Source organism: Hoplias malabaricus, chromosome 2 (genome assembly GCF_029633855.1).
Source record: "Hoplias malabaricus isolate fHopMal1 chromosome 2, fHopMal1.hap1, whole genome shotgun sequence".
Taxonomy (NCBI): Eukaryota; Metazoa; Chordata; class Actinopteri; order Characiformes; family Erythrinidae; genus Hoplias; species Hoplias malabaricus.
In genome coordinates this window covers 46,787,185-46,809,537 of record NC_089801.1, presented here as the reverse complement: position 1 = coordinate 46,809,537, position 22,353 = coordinate 46,787,185, and the positions used below count along the sequence as shown (strand labels likewise).

General features: G+C 39.9%; 1 protein-coding gene across 2 annotated transcripts in view; it reads left to right on the top strand.

Moving 5' to 3' along the window:
* The first annotated feature begins 31 nt into the window (after positions 1–31).
* fnip2 (folliculin interacting protein 2) overlaps positions 32–22,353 on the top strand; it is a 47,242-nt gene continuing 24,920 nt past the window's right edge. Inside the window, exons 1-4 of one of the 2 annotated variants that reach the window (XM_066661343.1) lie at positions 32–458; positions 11,491–11,614; positions 21,452–21,544; positions 21,643–21,743. In XM_066661343.1, the coding sequence (XP_066517440.1) occupies positions 421–458; positions 11,491–11,614; positions 21,452–21,544; positions 21,643–21,743 (356 nt within the window). In that variant the 5' untranslated portion in view covers positions 32–420. Of the gene's footprint in view, positions 459–10,284; positions 10,361–11,490; positions 11,615–21,451; positions 21,545–21,642; positions 21,744–22,353 lie in introns of those variants that run through there. The other variant, XM_066661344.1, reaches the window with a different exon arrangement.

Below are 22,353 nucleotides of genomic sequence, written 5' to 3'. Positions count from 1 at the left end.
TTATCCTAACAACCCCCCTGAAGATCAAAATACGCTTCAACCGTCAGAACCGAATACAAGAAGTTTAGAGAAACGATTTTAGGACCCTAAAATATTTTCAAAATTGGCTAACAGGACATACACTGAAATAATTTTCATAACCTTTTGAGCAGCTCGATCTAGTTTTACTCAGAAAGAATCGGCACATATTTATAATCTGAATCAGATGTCGTCTGAGAATAATGCCTCATTGTGGCAGTGAAAAATGTATTGTGCTTGGACATTATTACGCTATTATTTTATTTTGAACATTTATTTCCTATTATAACATTATTAAAGAGTTAATTTAAACAAACAAAAACCCCTCAAAACTCAGTGTCACTGCTAGTCTGACTGCCCAAACCCAAATATATCTACAAGGTGAACAAAAAGTCACCGGACATGGCCGGCCTCTTCAAAGCAGCCATGTTGCGTAAAGGGTAAGTTTTTCCAGTCGGAAGGTGGTCATATAGCATATCAAAAGGGTGTCCTTCAACTTTTGACTCATCCTGTATAACAGCATCCTCCAAGCATTGACCTGTGACCACTGATGAATTTGAGTTATTCACCACTGGGGCCGAGCTCTCAGAGGCCTGGGCTGTCTGTCCACCTCTACTGCTCGTTTTCAGGAGCAAGTATTCTACATTTAAGAGAGTTAAAAGCAGCGTATTTGATTGTGGGGAACTGCAGTTCTCTGGTCGGTTTACATTCATAAGTGCTGCGTATTTTAAGGTGGAACGTTATGTTAGAGGAGAAAAAATGTTGTTTGTATGTAGTGGATCTCTTTTCATGACTTTCAACCATTGGCCCTTTGTTGTTTCTTTGCTGTGAGCAGAGAGAGTGGAGCCTAGTTTCACAGAGCTACTTTGGTTTTTATACTCATTTACAGTTTTGGATGGTTTTCAGTACTGAGTTAAACAGAATTATATAAAACTTTTTTTTAATTACAAGTATTGTCTAGTTAATTTCTTGGTTGTACACGCAAAACAATAGTAATGTGTCGGTCGCGAAGGAACCGGTTCAAAGAGCCGGCTCTTGTAAGTGAACGATGAGAGCCGGTTCCCGTCTAAGACCGAGCCATTTTTTTTTCTAAGGCGGTCATTCAACCAATCAGAGAACAACAAGCAAGCTCCAACCCTCCAAGCTGAGACACTTGGTTTTGCTGAATGCCAATCTGCCTTCCAAAAATAGTTGAAGAAAATGTTAAATCAGTTAAATGTTTGTTGACAGTTGTGGTTGTTTTAATCACTACCGTTGAATGCTGCTGTTTTGCACTTTGCAGAGTATTTGTTTATTTTATTACCCAGAAATGGATGATTATTTAATATAATAAGCTATTTTGTAATACCTACCTTTTGGGTTCAATTGGCTATATTTCAGAGTTTTATTAAGGTGTTTAAATAAAAATCCAGTTATTTATACAATTGAATGTGTGAGTGCAATCAGTGAGTTATTACAAGACAGCCATAAAAACAATTGGCCATTGCAACACTATTTATTATTTTTAATATTGAACAATAATATTTTGTCCATATAGTCATGTAAAATGTAGGTAATATTGTTCTGTACCAGTGGAAATAAGTGGTAAATCAAAGAGCTATTTAGGAGCCGAAAGAGCCGGCTCTTTATGGAGAGCGGAGCCAAAAGAGCCAGCTCCCCAAAAAGAGCCGAAATTTCCATAACTACAAAACAAGCAATTAAGAAATTGTTCAGGCTGGTGCCTGAGGAGCAGCATACAGACACTATAAACCTGTTCCAAGCCTGGAGTCATGTCTGAGGGTGGAGTTTGTTTTCTATCAGAGCACTAACAGTTTTTTGCATTAAGGAAATTAGTACATTGATGGAGTTTTTCATCTGTTTATGACACTGGCATGGTAAGGTTTCACAGAGGGCAGACGGCAGCAAACTTAATGCCTTGTTGTCTTGCTGTCTCATAAATCAGTGCTTTAAAAGGCAGTATATTTAAATTAAGGTGTTGTTAACATGACAGTCACGAGTTTTTAAAAGTAGAACTATTTCAGCACGTTACCAGGACACTAGTACATTTACAGTACTCACTAAAATAATTAAATTTGTGAAGAAATTGGAGCAAAAAATATTTTATACAAGTATTTATTTTAGACACAACTTATTGTGCGCCTGTATGTTTGTGTATATTATCTTTTGTTTTGATGTTTTTCCTTCCCCCTTGAAAGTAATTTCCTGTTTTTCTTTTTTGTTTTTTTTTAACAAATTAACTCAAAAATGATTTAAATCAAAAGGGTTTAAAAGTAAAACACTCTCGTACAAACACTCATAAGTTTCACAGACATGGCATGACTTCGTCATTATAAAATTACAAAATGGACATCTCTCTCTTAAATGATCCAGAGGTGAATACACTCTACTAATGTAAACAGAAACATGCCCAGCTCAATGTGACGTCAGTGTTTTAAGAAAAGCTCTGTTTTGCCTGTAAACACAATAACACTGAAAAGTTTTCTCTAAAATCTCCACCTTGGGGATCTCTAACACAAAATGTAATTTTCATATGGACCAGAAGCCAAAACTCTAAATCACAGTTGAAATTTGTAAAGAATGGATACATCCTCAGCAAAGTATACATAGACTTCTAAGTACTGAATTAATACCTTTTTGTGTTTTCATTAATATAATTCATGGGTGCATTTCACTTTCACCCAGTTATTGATTTATGAACACTATTGGACTCTGTCCTTGTTTCACTGATATTTTAAAGCAAATGGTTTGTCCAGGAATGATTTTAGAATTTACAGTGTGTACCTTTGTTTAAAGGTAAGGTGTCTGTGGATAGTGGTAAACGTGGTGAAATGGCCTGGGGTCAGGCACTGAAAAATGTCCCTTATTTTCAAATCCCAATGTTGACAGGTATGGCACGGTGTTTAAAACTCCAGCAGCACTGCTGGTGTTTCTGTTCCATTAGCGATGCGCAACACACACCAAATACGTCATATACACGTCTGTGTCACTGCAGTGCTGAGAATGAGCCATTATACAAATAATATCGGCACTATGGTCCTTATGTTTAATACTTACCAAATGTCACCCTCTAGCGTCTAAACCGGTCACTGTTACCTAGACGGATATTTAGATAGAACCACATTTATGTGTGTGTGTGTGTGTGTGAGATTATTTTTTCCAGATTATCAACTGCTTCACTCAGCATTAAATACTGCTCATAGGCCTTTAAGTTTGGAAAATAAATAAGCTTGTGATAGCAGAAGCAATGTGTTGGATTCTTCCATGCTTCCTCAAACACCAAGACTGGCTACTAACAACTAATTTCTTTGATTACTATTTAAAATAGATTATAATTGCGAGAAACTGGACAGCATTCTCCGCTGACTCAAAGAGAAAACATGACTGCTTTGGCACTTCTTTAGCATGCTCATGGTAGGCTAGCTTACACTGCTATATAGACCATATAGTTGAATATCACCCCCTTAGTGACATCATCAACGGGTCACGGGCATAATTCCTCATCCTCCAAAATAGCTTTCAAGAATATACAAAAGTAACAGACACATCAAATTGATGAAAAATGACAAAATATATTTTTCCAAATAAATAACAACTCAAGAAACAAACAAAAACTATATTTGTCAAATTCATTTGTGAAAATCAGCAGATAACCATGTGTAAATTAAAGAGGGAAAAATAGAACAAAACTTATTAAAGAAAACAAGTCAGAGAGGAATCTTCATTATACCATTTATATTCAATACATTAATTTTAAAAATATACCAATCCTCTCTCTGCATGAGACACATATGACTTCTGTGTCCAGCACTTGACAAAGATTTACAATTTCCAAGACCATTGAGCATATTTTATTTCCAAGCCCATGAAGCATAAAGAATTGGAATCCTAGCCCACATTCATTATATATATTTAATGTTTACACCTTAACAGCTTAATAACTTAAGAGGTACTTATGTGCCTATGGAAAATGTTTGTAAGAACTATTATCAAACCCTTCACTTATTTTATCTTTTGCCTTACTTAACAGGTACTTATTCTGAACTTTGTAATTTGCTGGCTGTAATTTTGTAATTTAAACTCGTCATCATCATCATGTCCATTTCATGGTCATGGGGGGAACAGGGCAAGCAAGCAGGGCTGCTTGTATCTGTGATCTCGTTCTTTCGGTCATTACTCTCTCTTCACCAAGATGGTCCGGTACAGTGACTGCATTGCTACAGACGCTGCACCAAACCTAGGGTCATTCTCACGATCCCTCTTCCCATCAATTGTGTACAAAAACCCAAGATACTTGAACTCCTTCACTTGGGGTGAGAAGGAGTGGGAACTCCTTCACTTCTCACCCCCTACCTGAAGGTAGCATGCCATCTTTTTCCGGGAGATAACCATGATCTCAGACTTGGAGGTGCTGACCCACATACTGACCGCTTCACACTCTGCTGCAAACTGCTCAAGTGAACGCTGGAGGCCTCCATGCGAAGAAGCCAGAAGAACAACATTGTCCGCAAACAGCAGAGATGCCACCTCCTAAGCCCCTTGACAGAAGCCTTCCTGTCCCAGGCTACGCCTCCCCACCCTGTCCATGAATATCAGGAACAGGAGTGGAGATAAGGCACAGCCCTGATGGAGTCCAATGCCCACTGAACAAGCTTGACTTACTGCCAAGGATGCAAACACAACTCAAACTCTGAGTGTACAAGGACTGAACAGCTGGCCGGAGCAACCCTGGCACCCCATATTCAGAGCACCTCCCACAGAATCTCTTGGGGAACACTGTAACACACCTTCTCCAAATCCACAAAGCATGTGTAGAGTGGAGTAGCAAATTCCCATGCCCCCTCAGTCATTTTTGAAAAAGTAAAGGGTTGGTCCATATTTCCATGGTCAGGACGAAATCCTAGGTTCGACAATTGGACGCATTCTCCTTTCCAGCACCTTGGCATAGACTTTCCCAGGGAGGCTCCAAAGGCACAGTTCATGAGGTCCATGCAATATTGTAGAGGCGTGTCATCCAAGACAACCCCACAGTATTGATTGTCTTCAGTAACTCTGGTTGAATCTCATCCACTCCTGGAGCTTTGCCACCGTGAAGCTTCTTCACCACCTCCATGACTTCGGTCAAGGAATTGGAATCTGACACCCCAGACACTTCTGGCCCTACCTCCTGCACAGGAAGCATGTCTCTCGGGTTAAGGAGTTCCTCAAAGTGCTCCTTCCAACACCATCCTTACTGAGCACAGCTTGGAGTGTGTCCTCCCTACCCCTCCTGAGCTGACGGCGTGTTTTCCAGAACTTCTTTGAGGCCGCCAGGAAGTCATTCTCCATGGCTACTCCAAACTCCTCCCATGCTCTGGATTTTGCTTCAGCAATGGCCACAGCTGCAGTCTTTTACGCCTGCCGGTAACCATCTGCAGAATCTGAAGTTCCCTGAGCCAGCCAAGCCTGAAAAGCCTCCTTCTTCCGCTTGACATCTTCCCTCACCCCTGGTGTCCACCAACGGTTTCTTGAGTTGCCGTCATAACAGGCACAGACAAGCTTTTGGCCACAGCTCCATGCAGCTGCTTCCACAATGGAAGTCTGGAACAGATTCCATTCCCCCTACCTCCTCCAGAACATGTGAGAAGTTCTCTCTGTGTTCAGACTTGGAATCCATTTGGACTGAGTCCTCTGCCAGCTTTTTCCAGCACAACTTCACAATACATTTGGGTTTACCACGTCTGTCTGGCAGCTTTCCCCGTGATCGGATCCAACTCACCACCAGATGGTGATTGGTTGACAGCTCAGACCCTCTTTACCCGAGTGTCCAAAACATATGGCCTCAGATCAGAAGACACAATCACAAAGTCGATCATTGACCTTTAGCCCAGGGTGCTCTGGTACCAAGTACACTTATGAGTAATCTTGTGTTCGAACATGGTGTCCATTACGGGCAAACCATGACTAGCACAGAAGTCCATCACAGCACTCAGGTTCAGATCAGGCAGGCTGTTCCTCCCAATCACTCATCTCCAGGTTTCCCAGTCATTGCCAACATGAGGTCTTTGAAGTCCCCCAGCAAAACAATAGGGTCAGTGCATGGAATCCTCTCTATATCTCCACCCACTACCTCCAAGAAGGCAGACTAGTCTGAGCTGTTGTTGGGTGCATACGCACACAAAATAGTAAAAGTTTTCCCCTATGCAAGCCGGAGCCGCATTGAGGTGACCCTCTCGTTTACTGGGACAAACTCCAGCTGTACAGCTGCCAGCCGGGGACTTGTGAGTATTCCCACACACATCCAGTGCCTCACACCCTGTGCAACTCTTGAGTAGGAGAGAGACCAACACCTATTGAGGAGTTTGGTTCCAGATCCCACACTATGTATAGAGGTGAGCCCAACTATATCTAGCTGGTATCTCTCAAACTCACACACCAGCTCTGGCTCTTGCCCACCCCAATGAGGTTACATTCCACGTACCAAGAACCAGTTTCCACTGCCAAGTTCCATGACACCAGGGGCCCATTCACCCCCGGTCTGGGCCCGATGGGAATTGCTCCGCACCCATACTTTGGATCTTGTGGGCGGTGATCCTCACATGATCCTCCCACGCTGCATTTTCGGGCTGAGCCCGGCCGGGTTACGTGGGCTGCCTGGCCACCAGGCACTCGCAGTCAGAAAATACCCCCAGGCCTGTCTCCAGGGGTAGGTCCCAGTAAACCTCTCCCAGGCAGGGTAGACTTTAATTCTTTCACGATTTTCATAGAGGTGCTTTTTGGATCGTATTTGTCTGGATCTTCACTCCAGACCTGTTCGCCATGGGAGACCCTACTGGGAGCTAACAGCTCTCGACAACATAACCTTGGAGGTCATGAGACCACACAAGCCCTTCCCCCATGAGAAGGCCCTAGAATTATACAGGTAAGTGTCTCCACAAACTGTTAGTGCAGTTAGATGACTGGATCAGAATGGCAAAAAATTCTAAGATAAAACATGACATCTATTAAAATAAAGCTCAAATCACATTTAAATGTCACCCATTAAACTAAAAACACACAGATATTAATTTAACACAGAAAGAAGAATGGATGGAAATGAATGCTACTCCACATGTATCTGCAACCCATAAAGGAAAAAAAAATGAAACGAGAATGTCCAGTAGAGGGCGCACAGTTTCTTTGAGCCAGTGCCAGAACACCAACCCTTCACGGAACATCTACGATTGCGGGTAAACACACTTGTCTCTAGTTGATTTGGTTGACTACTTTTTTAAGGTGGAATGGTGTGTTTGAGGAGGGAAAAACTGCTGTTTATACCTGGCTGAAGTTGAACCTTAATTTAAGTTTTTTAATTCACTGTTTGAATTACCACAGTAACTCATTTGTAAATCGAGTTAAGTTTTGTTGCACTTTTGATAATGCAGTTGGCCGTTTCCCGAGTTTGGAGACATTTGCACATTAAATGATCCGAAACAGCTAATTGAAGTCAATATTACCCATCTATGGAGAAGTTATGAGCAATTTCCTCATGTTGGGTCATGCGATTCAGCATTTGGGGTTCTGTCCGTTGTCTAAAAATACTGCAGATGTTTTAACCATGTGGAGAGAGAGAAAGCCCAGCATATCAGACCGAGACAGTGTTTTTATTTTTTTTTTATTGAATTTTAAGTTGTTTTTTTTTACCATCTTGAACATCATTTTTAATATAATCTAAAATATATATTGATAGAATAAACACATCGTTCAAATATTCCCATAAAAAGATACTATACATAATTATGACTCAGGAGAACTCATAGCTTATAGCTTCGGTGTGTAAATAGAACTTGTTCTGAAACATGAGCTCATTTTTTTCCCAATAATTTTTAAGGAAGTGTCATTAAGGATTCAAATATTTTAAATAAAATTCTTAAACACTTGATGAGAAATACAATCTGCCCTAGTTCATTAAGCTTAATTAGAAAATATTTAATATATATAAATGTGTATGAAAGGAAGGTGTCTTATAAACCATGGCCTTGATGTGGTAGTCAAAAAACAGGCTTCATAAGCAACTGATTTCTTGGAAATATTGGACATTGTGGTGTGTTATTTAAACTCATGGGTTTTGGTCAATGCATCACTGGATAAGACTAGAGCAAAACACTTGTACTCATCAGTTCCTAATTTAGGAGACAGCACACTGTCATCACTGTATAGGTAATTTGTCTCTCCATTCCTTGATCATAAACAGTTAATCTTGAATCACAACAGAAACCCTTTATGCACAGGTTTACTTACAAAAGTTTCATCAGACGTCTGTTTCATAGTGTCCTTTATGGAAGGACCTTATATTCTTCTATTAATCTGCAAAATGTTTCCATAGGAACTAATTCATACTTTGTTTTAAATCTAACCTCTTTGGGATCTGATAGATATGGGGATTCATCATGAACATCTCTAGACACCTCTTTAGTGAATAAAGTTTTCATCCATACAGCTGTACATACAAAACTTAAAAATTTTAGTTTCTGTGACAAATGGGTCAATGCGTTTAACCAGAACAAATAAATTTCACTTGTACAGTAAAGATAAATGTTTGTCACTTAGGACGTAGGACAACCTACACATTCTTGTCCCTCTCCTCGTTTGTTTCCCAGTTGCACCACAGCTTTGGATAAAGTGGCAGTGTGTTAAAAATAAAAATGACCAAAATAGGAATCTGTCAGTGTTTGTTTCCTCTCAAGACACAATTCTTGAAGTTATACATGAGTGTAATAAACCATGTTCATAATATAAATCGGAAAAAAACCTTTAATAAAACAACTCAAAGTGAACTCAAAACCACCTTCAAATGGGAACCTATGGGAACACTAATATTTTTACCTTAAAATTACAGCTTCAAAGTGATTTATGAGGCATTGCTGAGCATAATTACTGAGCATCTTGTCTTAAGTGAAAACAGCGTGTCATCAGTGTACAGTGTGGCCTGTACACTGTAGGGATTATTTGCATAGCTATGCTTCAGGAAATGTTTGAGAAACATGACAAGAGTTCAATATATTCAATTCCAATACTTGACCTCCAAGTTCCTCAGATCTAAATCCGATTAAGTATATATGGGATGTGCTAGAAAAACAAGTCTGATGCTGCTGAACAAGGATCTGCTCCTAAAACCTTTGTGCCAAATGCCAAACTAAATAAAGGGGACATACACAATATTAGGCATTTAATGTTATATCTGTGTGTTTGTGGAAGCAGAGAAAAATCTTTTTTGATTCTTCTAATAAATAGCATTTTGCTGCTTTCTTACTTGTTTGTAGTTTTTTTTTTTGTGTGGTATTGAAAGGGAGTGTGTGTAGTGGCAGTGCCAGCCCAAGCCAGTGCAACACACACACACACGCTCTTAGTGTGTGAGTATAAAGAGAGCTTGTGAGCCATGGGTGTGTGCGCACGTTTGCACATTAGGGGAGGCAGGGCATTGTTCTGCAGCTGGGCTAGAAAGAGAGGCTCGTTCTACACAAAATAAACAAGTTTCCCTAGAAAGAGCTAAGCTTAATTTCGCACACGCAAACACAAAGTTATGTTTTATTGCATGAGTTAGAAAATAAATATATGGTATGTGTCCAATAGTTGCTTCTCCAAATTATCTTTCTGATATGAAGAAAATTAATAATAGGTTAGTCATCCTTTACTGCAGTAACAGCTTCTCGTCTGGTAAATGTTAGAATATTGCTTTGAGGATTTGTTTCCAATCAGAACTTAGAGGATTATTGAGGTCACCTGGTGATTTTGAATGTTCCCAAAGGTATGCGACGGAGAGCTGCTAGTTAGAGTTGCTCCCCGTGCCGTGGGAAACGTATACCTCTCTAGACAACACTTGGCATTGACCATGATGAATACAGATTAGTGATGTTGCTCCAGAATGTCCCAATGCTGTGCCAATGCTTTTATGTGTGCCAATACAAAATCAAATAAATAAGCTTGATGTTCTTTGAATATAAACATGGTCACTCGTATGTGAAGTGCCCATGCTATGGAGCATAAACTGGTTCATTGATGGATTCCAAAGCAATATGATTCTTTGATTTCACAATTCGATCCTTTGATTGCAAATTCTTGGTGGAAAAAGAAAACTAGTTTAGCCCAGTGCTTTCACCAGAATTGGAGAGAGGGGGAGAGTGAGAGCATGTTTTCTGCAGCTGATGCAGCATTATTTCACAGAAATGTGTGTAAAGAGGGAGCGGTCTGATCAGCCTCTGTCCAGCCTCCTTTGGGCAGCTGTAAGACTTTCAGATGTTGGACTCGTTTGTTTGGGTGTCTGTGTGTGTTGATGAGACTGAAATCATGAAATGGGCTTTTGAGGACTGAATAGGATGGAGAGCAGGTACTCTATTTGTATGTGTGTTTGTGAGTGTGTGAGTATGCTGAGAGTGTGTGTTTATTGCATTCTGTTTTTATGTGAATGTGGCTGCTCATTGTAAAGTTGTGAATATAATTATATTGCAATTGTTTGCTTTCATGGGATATGGTTTATCTGTGTGGATGTGTTCATCTCATCAGTGTGTATAGTGTATATGTGTGTTTGGTACACCAACCAAACATTTCCTGAATATGGGTAGCATGTAAAACCAATAATGAAGGGCGATTAACACAATCTGAGCAGCAGCAGAAAAATGCTGTCTTTCACATTGGGTCTTACCTACCTAACCTACGGGTTGGTTAGGTGGACCAACCCCTAGGTCTTCTAACATTGACTTCCATTGAAAGTTAAGGTTGTTTCCTTCTCCTGTAAAGTTACTGTTTTGGAGATGCATGTTTTTCATTGGACAGTGATGCTGTGTTGCTTTAGAATACTAGTAGAATACTTGGCATATACCCTTTATTTGTTTAATTTTTGTTTAACAAAAATTATGTACAAATGATTCGTTTGGCAGGGAATTTTCTCGGTAGATAATCAAAGATATAATAAAAAGAATAAATTATTGGCACCTCTATCAATTATGCCATACCTGATGTCTCACAAAAACTACAATGTTTATTTATCATAAACAGCATTTAATTTTTCATCTTCCAGCTCCACTTTCAGGTCAGATTAAAAAACAAATCTGTGTGTTTGTGTTCATGGAGATGTCAAAAAGCCCTTACTGAGAAAGTAGAAATAGTTTAAAAAAGCTGCTGTTATCTTTCAGAACAGTGGACTGATGGCACTAAAGCCCAGACCTCAATATCACCAAGGGAATACCAATTTATTAGAGTAAACTCTGGAGTAATGGTAAATATTTCTGCATATTTCTTTATTATTTTATACAATGAAGGCTATGAAGTAAGTAAACACAACTTTGAAAAGGTATTTTGTTGTTGTTAAAATGTGTACTTGAAGCTTCTTTTGGACAGTCTTGGACAGTACTGTTATGGTGATATTTGGTTATGCATTTTGATGCACACTGATAGCCTGACATTGCTGTCTCTCTCTCTCTCTCTCTCTCTCCCTCTCTCTCTCTCTCTCTCTCTCAGCTGGGCCTCTGCTGAGTTTGATCTTGCTCAGATCAGATTGATTGTGTATCAGGATTGTGAGAAAAGGGGTCGACAGGTTCTCTTTGACTCTAAAGGCATACAGAAGCTGGACAACTCTGAACTGGTAAGTGACCCCACTTAGTGTGTGTGCGCGCTGTTTCAGGAGGTGTCACATGTTCTGTAATCCACACTCATTTGCATCTCATGACAGGTGTGACTGATCCAATAACTGGGTCAGTGAGTTTTGCACACGTGTGTTTGTGTGTGGTCAGTGACAAAGTACTAAACTTGTTTCTGGAAAAGTTTTTTTCATAAAATGCATTTGTTGTAATTTGTCATTCTCTTCAAGCTTTATTTAACTCACAAATGTACACATAAACCACCTTGGTTTTTAATATTATTGGGAGAGATTAATGTTTAGCCCACTGCATCATCTCTAGTTTTAAATACAATTTTTACACATTTGGGAACATTTGGGATGAGGATTAAATATATATATATATATATATATATATATATATATATATATATATATATATATATATATATATATATATATATATATATATATATATATATATTTGTGATAATTCAAGTTTTATACATGACTTCAGCTGATTTAACACCCTGGGTCAATTTTGACTGATGCTACTTACATCATAGGAGTCAAATCTGGACTGCAAGCAAAGTTTCTCGAATGAAATCAATCAAATCAAAGTTTATTTGTCACATAGATAGTCATATGTTGTGCAGCTAGCAATAAATGCTTTGATAATCATTCACTTCCATGGACACAAAAATTGTACAAATTCAAAAAAATATAAACAGAGGTAGCACTGTGAAATAACTAAGGCAAATGTGCAAAGAACTGGACGTCAAACCGTTGTTGTGCAATGCGGAACGACTGGTACCACATGAAGTGTGGAGTGCAAAATTTGCAAGAGTTAATGTGCAATATTTAGCAGGAGGTAGTTTACAGTTATCAGTGATTAATGTCAAATGAATAGGTTCTGTGTGTGGGTGTGTGAATTCTTGGTTTATTGTGCAGTGTTTTGAGTGGGGATGGCTTATGGATAGGAACTCCTCCTCGTCCTCTCTGTGTTTGGCTTCAGAACGTGAAAGCACTTCCCCTGGCTGAGGTCCTTCCCAATGTTCCTATCTTTCATCCATCTCCTCTTAGTTTAGATACTCTGCAGGTCAGGAAGTTGGATAGTTAGATAGAAGTTTTAGATAGACTGCAGCTCAGTCTAAATGATGCACTCAGCTGAAGGCACTGCCCTCAGCAGCCTGTCTGTCCTGTTTGGTGCTATTTCCAAATCAGGTTGTGGGGTTCCCCATGAGGATGACACAGTGAGGCAGGAATGGATGAAGTGCCAGACCTCCCTACTTAGTGATGAGTTTGGTGGGAATAATCGTGTAGCTGTAGTCACCAAACATTCTGATTTCCCCTCCTAGTGTCCGGGTGACATAGCTGAATAGAACAGGTATGAGGTGACATCCTTTGTGGGGAGGTTGGTGCCATAAGCAAAATATAGAGTCGGTCCATGGAGTCCAGCATTAAAGAGGTGATGAAATCTCTGACCAGCTTTCCAAAGCACTTCATCATGAATGGTTTTAGGGCTACAAGGAGATAGCTTCATTGAGCCAGGCTGGCTGGGGTTTCTCTGAGACTGGAAACATAAACTTTGATGGACTGGCATCAATAATTCTGGGTAGGCTCTGGACACCCTGTGACCCTAACTATGATGAAGTGGTTACAAAAGTCGAATGAATTATCTTCCTATCTCCAACTCTCTGCCTACTGCAATTGTAGTAATATGTAAATGTTGCATAATATCTGGGGGAGGGGGTGGGGGGTGTAATTTAGTTTGAACAACTAATGCTTAAAGTTCAGATTCAGCTGCTCTACCAGATCATATGTACTGTATTCATTCATTCATTCATTGTCTGTAACCACCTATCCAGTTTAGGGTTGAGGTGTGTCCAGATTCTGCACAGAATCTGAGCGCAAAGTGGGATCACACCCTGCAGGGGGCACCTGTCCTTCACAGGGCGAGACGCAATCACACATTCACTGTATTCTTATTTTACTTAAAAACTATGATCACTGGATTAGGAATGGCAACCTTGTATCTACACACGTCCAGTTTCGGTTCCACTGACCGCACAGGAGCACTTTGTAGTCCTACAATTACAGACTGTAGTCCAGCTGATATCTCCATTTCACCCTGCTCTTCAAAGGTCAGGACCCCTACATCATAACAGAGAAGGTATGATATGAGTGTAACACTCTCAGAGCTGCAATGACATGGTGGTGTGCAGCTCTTGTCTGAATGGATCAGACACAGCAGTGCTCCTCGAGTTTTTAAACATAATGTCCACTCACTGCCCCCCCCCCCCCCCCCCCGTTAGACACACCTACTTCATTGGTCCACCTTGTAACTTTTAACTTTAATGTCTATGTTGGAATGAGTCATGTGTACTTTCAATGGATGTAGTTAAGTTGAAAAAAAAAAAACAAGCAGTTTAAAGTCAAATTAACATGCAGATATAATTCAGTGCCAAACTTGACTTAAAGTCATGAGTTGAAATAAATCAAATCAAATCAAATTTATTTATATAGCGCTTTTCACAACTGATGTTGTCACAAAGCAGCTTCACAGAATTCCAGTAAGACAAGATTTGACATGAAATGTAAAGACAAATGTAAAACCCTCAAGTGAGCAAGCCAGGGGCGACAGTGGCAAGGAAAAACTCCCCCAGCTGAGGAAGAAACCTTGGAAGGAACCAAGGCTCACAAGGGGTGACCCATCCTCCTCTGGTCAATCTACTGGTGATAGTTAGTAGTCCATGAGAACTTCAGTGTAGGGACAGCTTCAAGGCACTTGGTGGTTGCTGGAGCGTGGGCAGCTGGTCTGAAGCGTAGAGGAGGATCTCGACAGTCATCCATCAGTGTCCAGACAGACAGGTGGGCAGTTGTTTACTCGGAAAGATGTAAAGGGATGGAATTAGTTTTGAACTGTTTTGTGTTTGTAAAGTAGAAAATATGAAAATTTCCAGAGTGTGGCTAATGACTCCGGCAGATCTGACTATGACAGCTTTAACTAAAAGGAGAGAACCAGGAGGACACACAGACACGGGAGCATCCTGAAACACTGGCATCCCTCCGCTCAACCGTCTATAAACCTGAGCGATCGCAAGAAGCGGCAGGACGACAGCACCAGCGTCTCAGTTTACTATAATTCCCTGTGTCCATGGACCCCCCGAATCTGCCGCCTTTATCTATGGGGGACTATTAGCTACCAAAAGATAAACTAAACAAATGTGTTTTTAGCCTAGATTTGAAGATTGCGACTGTGTCTGAGTCCCAAACATTTTTTGGAAGATCATTCCAGAGTCTGGGGGCTTTATAAGAAAAGGCTCTTCCCCCAGCTGAGGCCTTCTGAATTCTGGGAACAATTAAAAATCCAGTATTCTGTGATCTGAGTAAACGTGGAGGCTCATAATAGGAAATTGTATCTTGAAGATATTCAGGAGCAAGCCCATGTAGAGCTTTATATGTTAATAATACAATTTTGTAGTCAATGCGGAATAAATAGACATTCTAATTGGAATTAACTTAAGATTTTAAGGCAGCTTTTGATTAAAAAAACTTTTTACAGTGTAGCTCATCTGTTGATGCACAGTTTGTGTTGGTTTTCCTCTAGTCCTCGATCAGTGGACACAGAATGCTGCCCACAGGACACTGTTGGCTAGATATTTGATCTCAGAAAGGGCTAAGCCTTTTTTGGGTGTAGGGATGGAGAGGGGTTCACCAAACTATGTGCATTTCCCAAAACCACAGTCTGTAAATTCAGTTCCTCACTGCATCCACAAAAGCAAGTTAAAACTTATCAGTGTATATGTAAACAGGATCAAGAAACACTGCCTCTTTCTATGGGCCTGGACTCCTTTAAGTTGGACTGAGGTTACAGTTTAAACAGACTTTATGATTATTAGTGACAACTGATGATAAACTTTTCTATATATAGTTAAAACTACTTTTTGAGTTACAGGTGTCTTATTTATAAACTCCAGATGCTCTCTTACAAGGTTAAGAATGGGCTAGCCGCTCCATACATGAGAGCAATGGCAAATGATGCTGGAACAAACTTCAACTGACTGGCTGAAAAGCAGACTGAAGACTCATCTTTTGAATTACCATTAATCCTGCACTTATTGAAAGCTCTTGAATTATCCTGAAATAACACGGTGTAGTATATTTACAGCTTCAAATGAAAACTACAGCCTCAAAATCATTGTGATTCTTCACTGACCTATAATAGGGAGAATTTCCACACTGTCATTGCAGTGATTTACACTCTGCAGCTGTAGTTGGAGCCCATGAGCAAAAATAACTAATCTTCCCTAGATGTCTTTGAATGTCTTTCTGTCATCAGGTATCAGTTATTTTTGTGATGTTATGGCACTTATGTTTAATTTGAATAAATAATCTCTTTAGATTTCTGAACTGAATCCTGTATCTAGTAGTATATTAGTACTATTTTTTGGACACTATTCTTGGTAGTATTTGTGAGAGGCTATTATCTGAAAAAATTGACAAACACTTTTAGCATAAGCTCTGTGTTAGAGAGTCTAGTAAATACCACAAATGTAATTGTTGGATGTTCCAAAGCAATCCGCGAGAAGTGGCACAATTTCTATTTAAATTTAATACATGAGGTGGATTAATATCAGTGCAATACAAAAATATTTAGCAAAGTTTAACATTATACAAATTAATATTAAGGCTATGATCATTTAATCATAGCATTTAGCCAATCTGTCAGGAACAAAAAAAAATGGATTAAAAATTTAAAAATGCTCCTAAATTTTCAGGTTGATTAAAAAGGATATCACAAGAATGTGTATATATTTGTATCTATTCTACATAATAAAAATGATATAATTTCATAAAATTGTCCTAGTTGTTTTGTAGCAAGTTGTGTCTCTGTAAACTGATTTTTTTTTCTCTTTAAAGCTTTTCTTTACTGATATTAATGTCTCTCTGTGGATTGTGGGTCAGAACAGAATGTGGTCTATGGTCAGTTGTTGTGGTCACATGAGAATATGTTCAGTTCTTATGCTCTGCCAGAGAGGGGGAGTGTGCGAATGTTTCATTGCTAACTCACTGTGGCTTGTGGAAACAAGTTCCCATATACTAGGCAACTTTGTGTTATGTTAAGCCCCTTTATGTTGTGGATCTTCCTACATATTAATACATTTTAACCATTCCTTATTCCATATATCTGTCTCCTTTTCAGTCTGAAGCCAGTAGATTGACCAGAGGAGGATGGGTCACCCCTTGTGAGCCTTGGTTCCTCCCAAGGTTTCTTCCTCAGCTGGGGGAGTTTTTCCTTGCCACTGTCGCCCCTGGCTTGCTCACTTGAGGGTTTTACATTTGTCTTTACATTTCATGTCAAATCTTGTCTTACTGGAATTCTGTGAAGCTGCTTTGTGACAACATCAGTTGTGAAAAGCGCTATATAAATAAATTTGATTTGATTTGATTTGAAGCCCTTGAGGTTTTTGTAGAAATAAATCTAAAAGTACATTTGTGTTTTACCCAATTTTTTTCTACTTAATTTTGTCTTTGGGAATTGCCCTCAGATTCATTTATTAATTTTCAATTCCACTCGTTATGTAAGATTTCCCCCAATCACACAATGCTTCATCTGAGATATCTAGAACCAGGACGTTTAGAGAAGACTACTTATGACCTAGTTCTGTTATGTCAGCTCAGCACAGTGAGAGGAGAACTCCTAAATTCTAGTTCTGTTGTCAGCTGACAGATAACTTCATTGGCTATTATTGTGCTGAGTTATTGGGAAGCAAGAGGGCTATTCTACCCACCCAAAGAAAGGGAGGCCAGCTGTACTTTCTTGAGCACCCATTCTCAGATGGCTGTGGCAACACCAGAGATCCAACACTGAATTGATGTCTTGAGATCCAACAATGTCTTGATGACAGACAACACTTATTTGTACTATAACAGAGCTCCTAATTTATTTTTATTTAAAATTTTTTTTAACATGATTGTGTACTTTAGTATGCTTAAACCGGTTTCCAAGTGAGCATATACTGTGCGGGTTTGCTGCTGCCGCTTCCTACTGGAATATTTTTCTTTTTCTTTTCCCTCCCCTCGCCTCTGGGTATTGATTTACATTTTAACTTCTACTACTGCTGCTTCTCTAGACTCTGTTTTGCAAGTTTTGTTTACATTGACTCGCTGAGCAGCTTTGTGCTGCATGCGTGCACTCCCTTGCCTCTGCTGTGAGCTAGATATCCTCTGCTTTTCACCTGTAGCTGCATCTCTACTGGGGGAGTCTCCACTCATTCTGTAAGATTCTGGCTGCCAGTTATAGATCTGTATGATTGTTGTCAGCATCCTTACTGCTCTAGTGGCTGGCAGGTGCTGCGGGAAGGCTAACGTGGCGAGCTTTTGAGTGTCTCACACGGGAGACTTTTATTTTGCATTCCGATTGTCTGCCTGCCTCCCTTACCAATGATCTCCAAATGATGTCTGCCTGATTGCTGCTGTCTTTTTGCTTTTTTTATTTTTTTTTTTTTATTTTACATATTGGGCTAGCTGTTGTTGGTCTATCTGCCTATCGCTGCTCGAGCATGGCGTTCTGGTACATGCCAGCGCAACTCTGCACTTTTTGATTTCACTCTTGGCTGGACAGTTCAGTCAATTGTCAATTGGCATAACCCAGCGGCCATGCTACAGTCACCGCTCCTCCAGATCTCAACCTGCTGTGTATGGTTTTTCGGACTCTGCTAGGTCTAGTGAGTGGAACCAGCGCTTCGCAACCCCTTACAGCTCTCATGGAATTAACTTGGATGTTCTTCAGTCTCTCCTTCAAGCCACCCCACTGCCATAGATGAACTGCTCCAACACATCATATGGACTAAAACATGAACTACTTAACTCTCACTCTATCACAGATAAAGCTCCTTTACTTAATGATCTCATGGGTGTGAACCACGTCAGTATGTTTTTCCTCATAGAGACAGGGCATGAACCTGGTGATCGTGTCCACCTTAATTTGTTGGCACCAAGTGGTTTTAGATATTTAGCTAAGCCCAGACCACAGGGGAAGGGGAATGGTTTTGCTATTGTATCTGATGATTCATGTATGTCTCTGGGTTTCATGATGTAAAGTCATTTGAATACATGGCTCTGAAACTGATCAGCTCCATCCCTGTGCTGTTTCTTTTAATCTATCGCCCACCAAAGGATTCCTCTGACTTCTTCACAGAATTCTGAGTTACTCACCTTGGCCATTTCTGTATGTCCAACTCTGGTCATGCTTGGGTATTTTAACATCCCTGTTGATGCTATCTGTTCGTTGACAACTGAATTTGAGTCTCTGTTGGACCGCTTTAGCCCGACACATTGATTTTCCCACACACTCACATGGCTAGACATTGAATTTAATTTGTTCTTCTGTTCTATCTGTTACCTCTGTCTCTGGCTCCATTGTTGGTGTCTCTGATCGCAAGCTTGTTGAAGCATCTGTTAACATTTTGGTTGCACACCAGTGCAGTAAATCTACTGTCTCCTTCCATAATATCAAAGCTCTCGAACCTTTCTTCACATTCTTCAGTCTTCTTCAATTTCATCTATTTCTCGGCTGTTTGGTCCTGATGACATTCTGATTCTATTTAATTGCACTGTATCTTAGATATTAGGCCAATTGGCTCCCCTAATGTCTAGACAGCTTCCTGCTGGTTTCTCCTCTCCTTGCTTCACTCTTGAACTCTGTGCTTTGAAAACCATTGGTAGGCACCTGGAGCGCTGCTTCAAGTGCTTTACTGTGCACATACTGACTACATGATTTCTTATAATACTACTTTAAAGTCTGCCTGTTCTGCATACATTTAATCTCTTATTAATAATTCTGTTAGCAAGCCCAAAACACTTTTCGCTCATTCGGTCTCAGACAATCAAGAACTTTAACACTGCTGAGCAATGTGAAGTTTGTCATAGATGTTTTAATGACAAGATTATTCAAATTTACTATCAGCTCCTCTCATCATCTTCTTCGCCTGAGCATAGTTTTCATTTGAACCCAGCTCATAAACCCCTGGCCAACAAAAAAAAATCTAGTCTGAACACAGCTAACCTTGATAATTTCTGACCTATTTCTAACCTCTCCTTTTTAGCTAATTCAGTTACCATTCAGTTACAGTCATTCCTGATGGACAACAACCTTTTTGAGACTTTTCAGTCTGGCTTCTGCACAAAGCACAGTACTGAGACAGCCCTTCTGTGGGTTTTAAATGATCTCCTACTCACTACTGACTCTGGTGCACTCAGTATCCTTCTTCTCTTAGATTTGAGTGTAGCATTTGACACTGTTAATCACAACAAACTCATCTCCCATCTCTCTGCTATTGGCATAACTGACACGGCACTTTCCTGGTTCATTTCCTACTTTACCAATAGATCTCATTTTGTTGCTCTTGGTACACACAAATCTTCCCCTAATACGGTTACGTAAGTTGTTCCCCAAGGTTCAGTCCTAGGCCCTATATTATTCATCATCTACATGCTGCCACTTGGTCAGATCATCCATAGCCATAGTCTTAATTACCATTGTTACACTCAACACTCAAATATATGTAAGCACCAAAAATACCTCCCCTCTGCTTTCCATTTCCTGCTTTCAGGATCTGGGACAGGATCTGGACACTGCAACTTTTTGAAACTCAACACAGGAAAAAAAAACTGAAGTTTTGCTCATTGTCCCCAAGTGCACTCTATCAAAAATATCTAATACTACACTTAACTTTGATGGTGTGGCTGTAAAAACTTCTCCAGTAGTTTGCATTTTAGGTGTACTTCTTGACACCTCTCTTTCCTTCAAACCTCATATTAAGGCCCTAACCAAAACAAACTTTTTCCATCTACATAATATTGCTTGCCTTTGTCTTCTGCTTTCTGTTAAGGACGCTGAAATTCTGGTCCATGCATTCATCTCTCATAATTCTCTCTTCATGGGCCTTCCTTTTGAGACCATACACTCCCTTCAGTGTGTTCAGAATTCTGCTGCTAGAGTTCTCTCTTATTCAAAAGAATCAGCTCGTATCACCCCATTCTTCATCAGCTCCACTAGCTTCCCGTCACTTCGTATTCAGATTAAAGTTCTCATGCTCACATACAAATTTCTGCATGGTCTGACACCAGCCTACCTTTCTGAACATTTTTTTTCCTTTTCTTTTCTTTGCTTCTTTGTGTAAAGCAACCTTGGGCATTAGAAAGGCGCTATATAAATGTAACTTATTATTATAAAGTGTGATATTGTTGCCAGCAAGTATCCAGTGTTTTCTAAAACAGAACCTGGGGAATAAGGAGCTTATTTAGATTCATTACTGGCTCGTTGCAGCTTGTCCTGATGGAGCAGATGCTATCGTCAGCAAGTGCTGGGAAACTAAAGTGTGGCTATGGAACTACGCACTCTATCAGTGTTTATAACTCTTTACTCAATTGGTGCCAAATGTTGTCTAAAAGAGCTCATCATAAAGGACTTTGTCACTAAAGTCAATGTTTTATTCTGAATATTGTGTATGACGTGAGTGTTCAGTGACATGTCAAAGGAGATTTCAAAATCATAGTGGAGTCATAGTACGCTTGACAATCATATCTGCAAAGGCAATAAAGCAAAAAGTATTCTAAATACTACCCTGAAGGTACTGGACATCACATTATTAATTCTCACCATGTTACGTCTGTAAAAATCCAGAATCCACATAAAGAGAGAATATCTAACTCCAAGTTGTTGTAATTTAGAAGCCAAAAACAAGGGCAAAATAGTAATAAATATGGGAAATGAATGGAAAAATAAATACATTTTCAAGTTATCTGCGCTAACTCTACTGAATAGAACCCCCGAGCTAATTGATTATTTAATTGCAGAAAATGGAAGAGACCAAAGCCACACCTGCCCGCAGTGGGGCATGCCAGATTAGCAGCAAAGCAAGTGAGAAAGAAGCTCCGCCTACATATCAGGTAAGTTCAGAACAAACATGTACAGATTAACCCTATGTCATAACTGAATGTCAAATGGTAGAGTAATTTTGTGTGTTTGTGTGTGTGTGTGCCCTCAGTACACAAGACCACCTTCAGATGTGAATATGCTGGGGGAGATGATGTTTGGTTCAGTTGCCATGAGTTACAAGGGGTCAACACTGAAGATTCACCATATCCGGTACTTGTTTGTTTGTGTGAGAGTCTGTTTGTTTGTGTTCATTTATTTCTGTGAGGCAGGAAACATAATCACATATACACAGATTGGCCATAATTCTATGGCCACCTCTTTGTTTCTACACTCACTGTCCATTCTCTTAGTTCCATTGACAACAAAGTAGCACTTTGCAGTTCTACAGTCTACTCAGTCTACTACAAACTGAGTCAGTCTTGTTGACCTTACTTGGATTATACTTTTTTGCTCCCTCAAGACCACTACAGAGCAAGTATTATTTGGGTGGTGGATCATTCTCAGCAGTGACAACTGACCTGGAGGTGGTGTGTTGTTGTGTTTTGCATTAGTATGGTTAGTTCATACACAACAGTACTGCTGGACTTTAAACGCTGTGTACACTGTAGTCTCTGTTAGACTAGTCAGAGGCAGTAGCTTATCTGTTGCTGCACAGTTTGTGTTAGTCAAACCCCAGAAACACTGCAGTGTTTGATCCATTTCTTCCATCAAATCTGCAGTGCCGAGAATGGTTTGGGTGGTGGATCATACTCAGCCCTGCAGTGACACTGACATGCTGGTGGTATCTCAGAAATGCCTTGGGAAACAACAAAAAAAACAT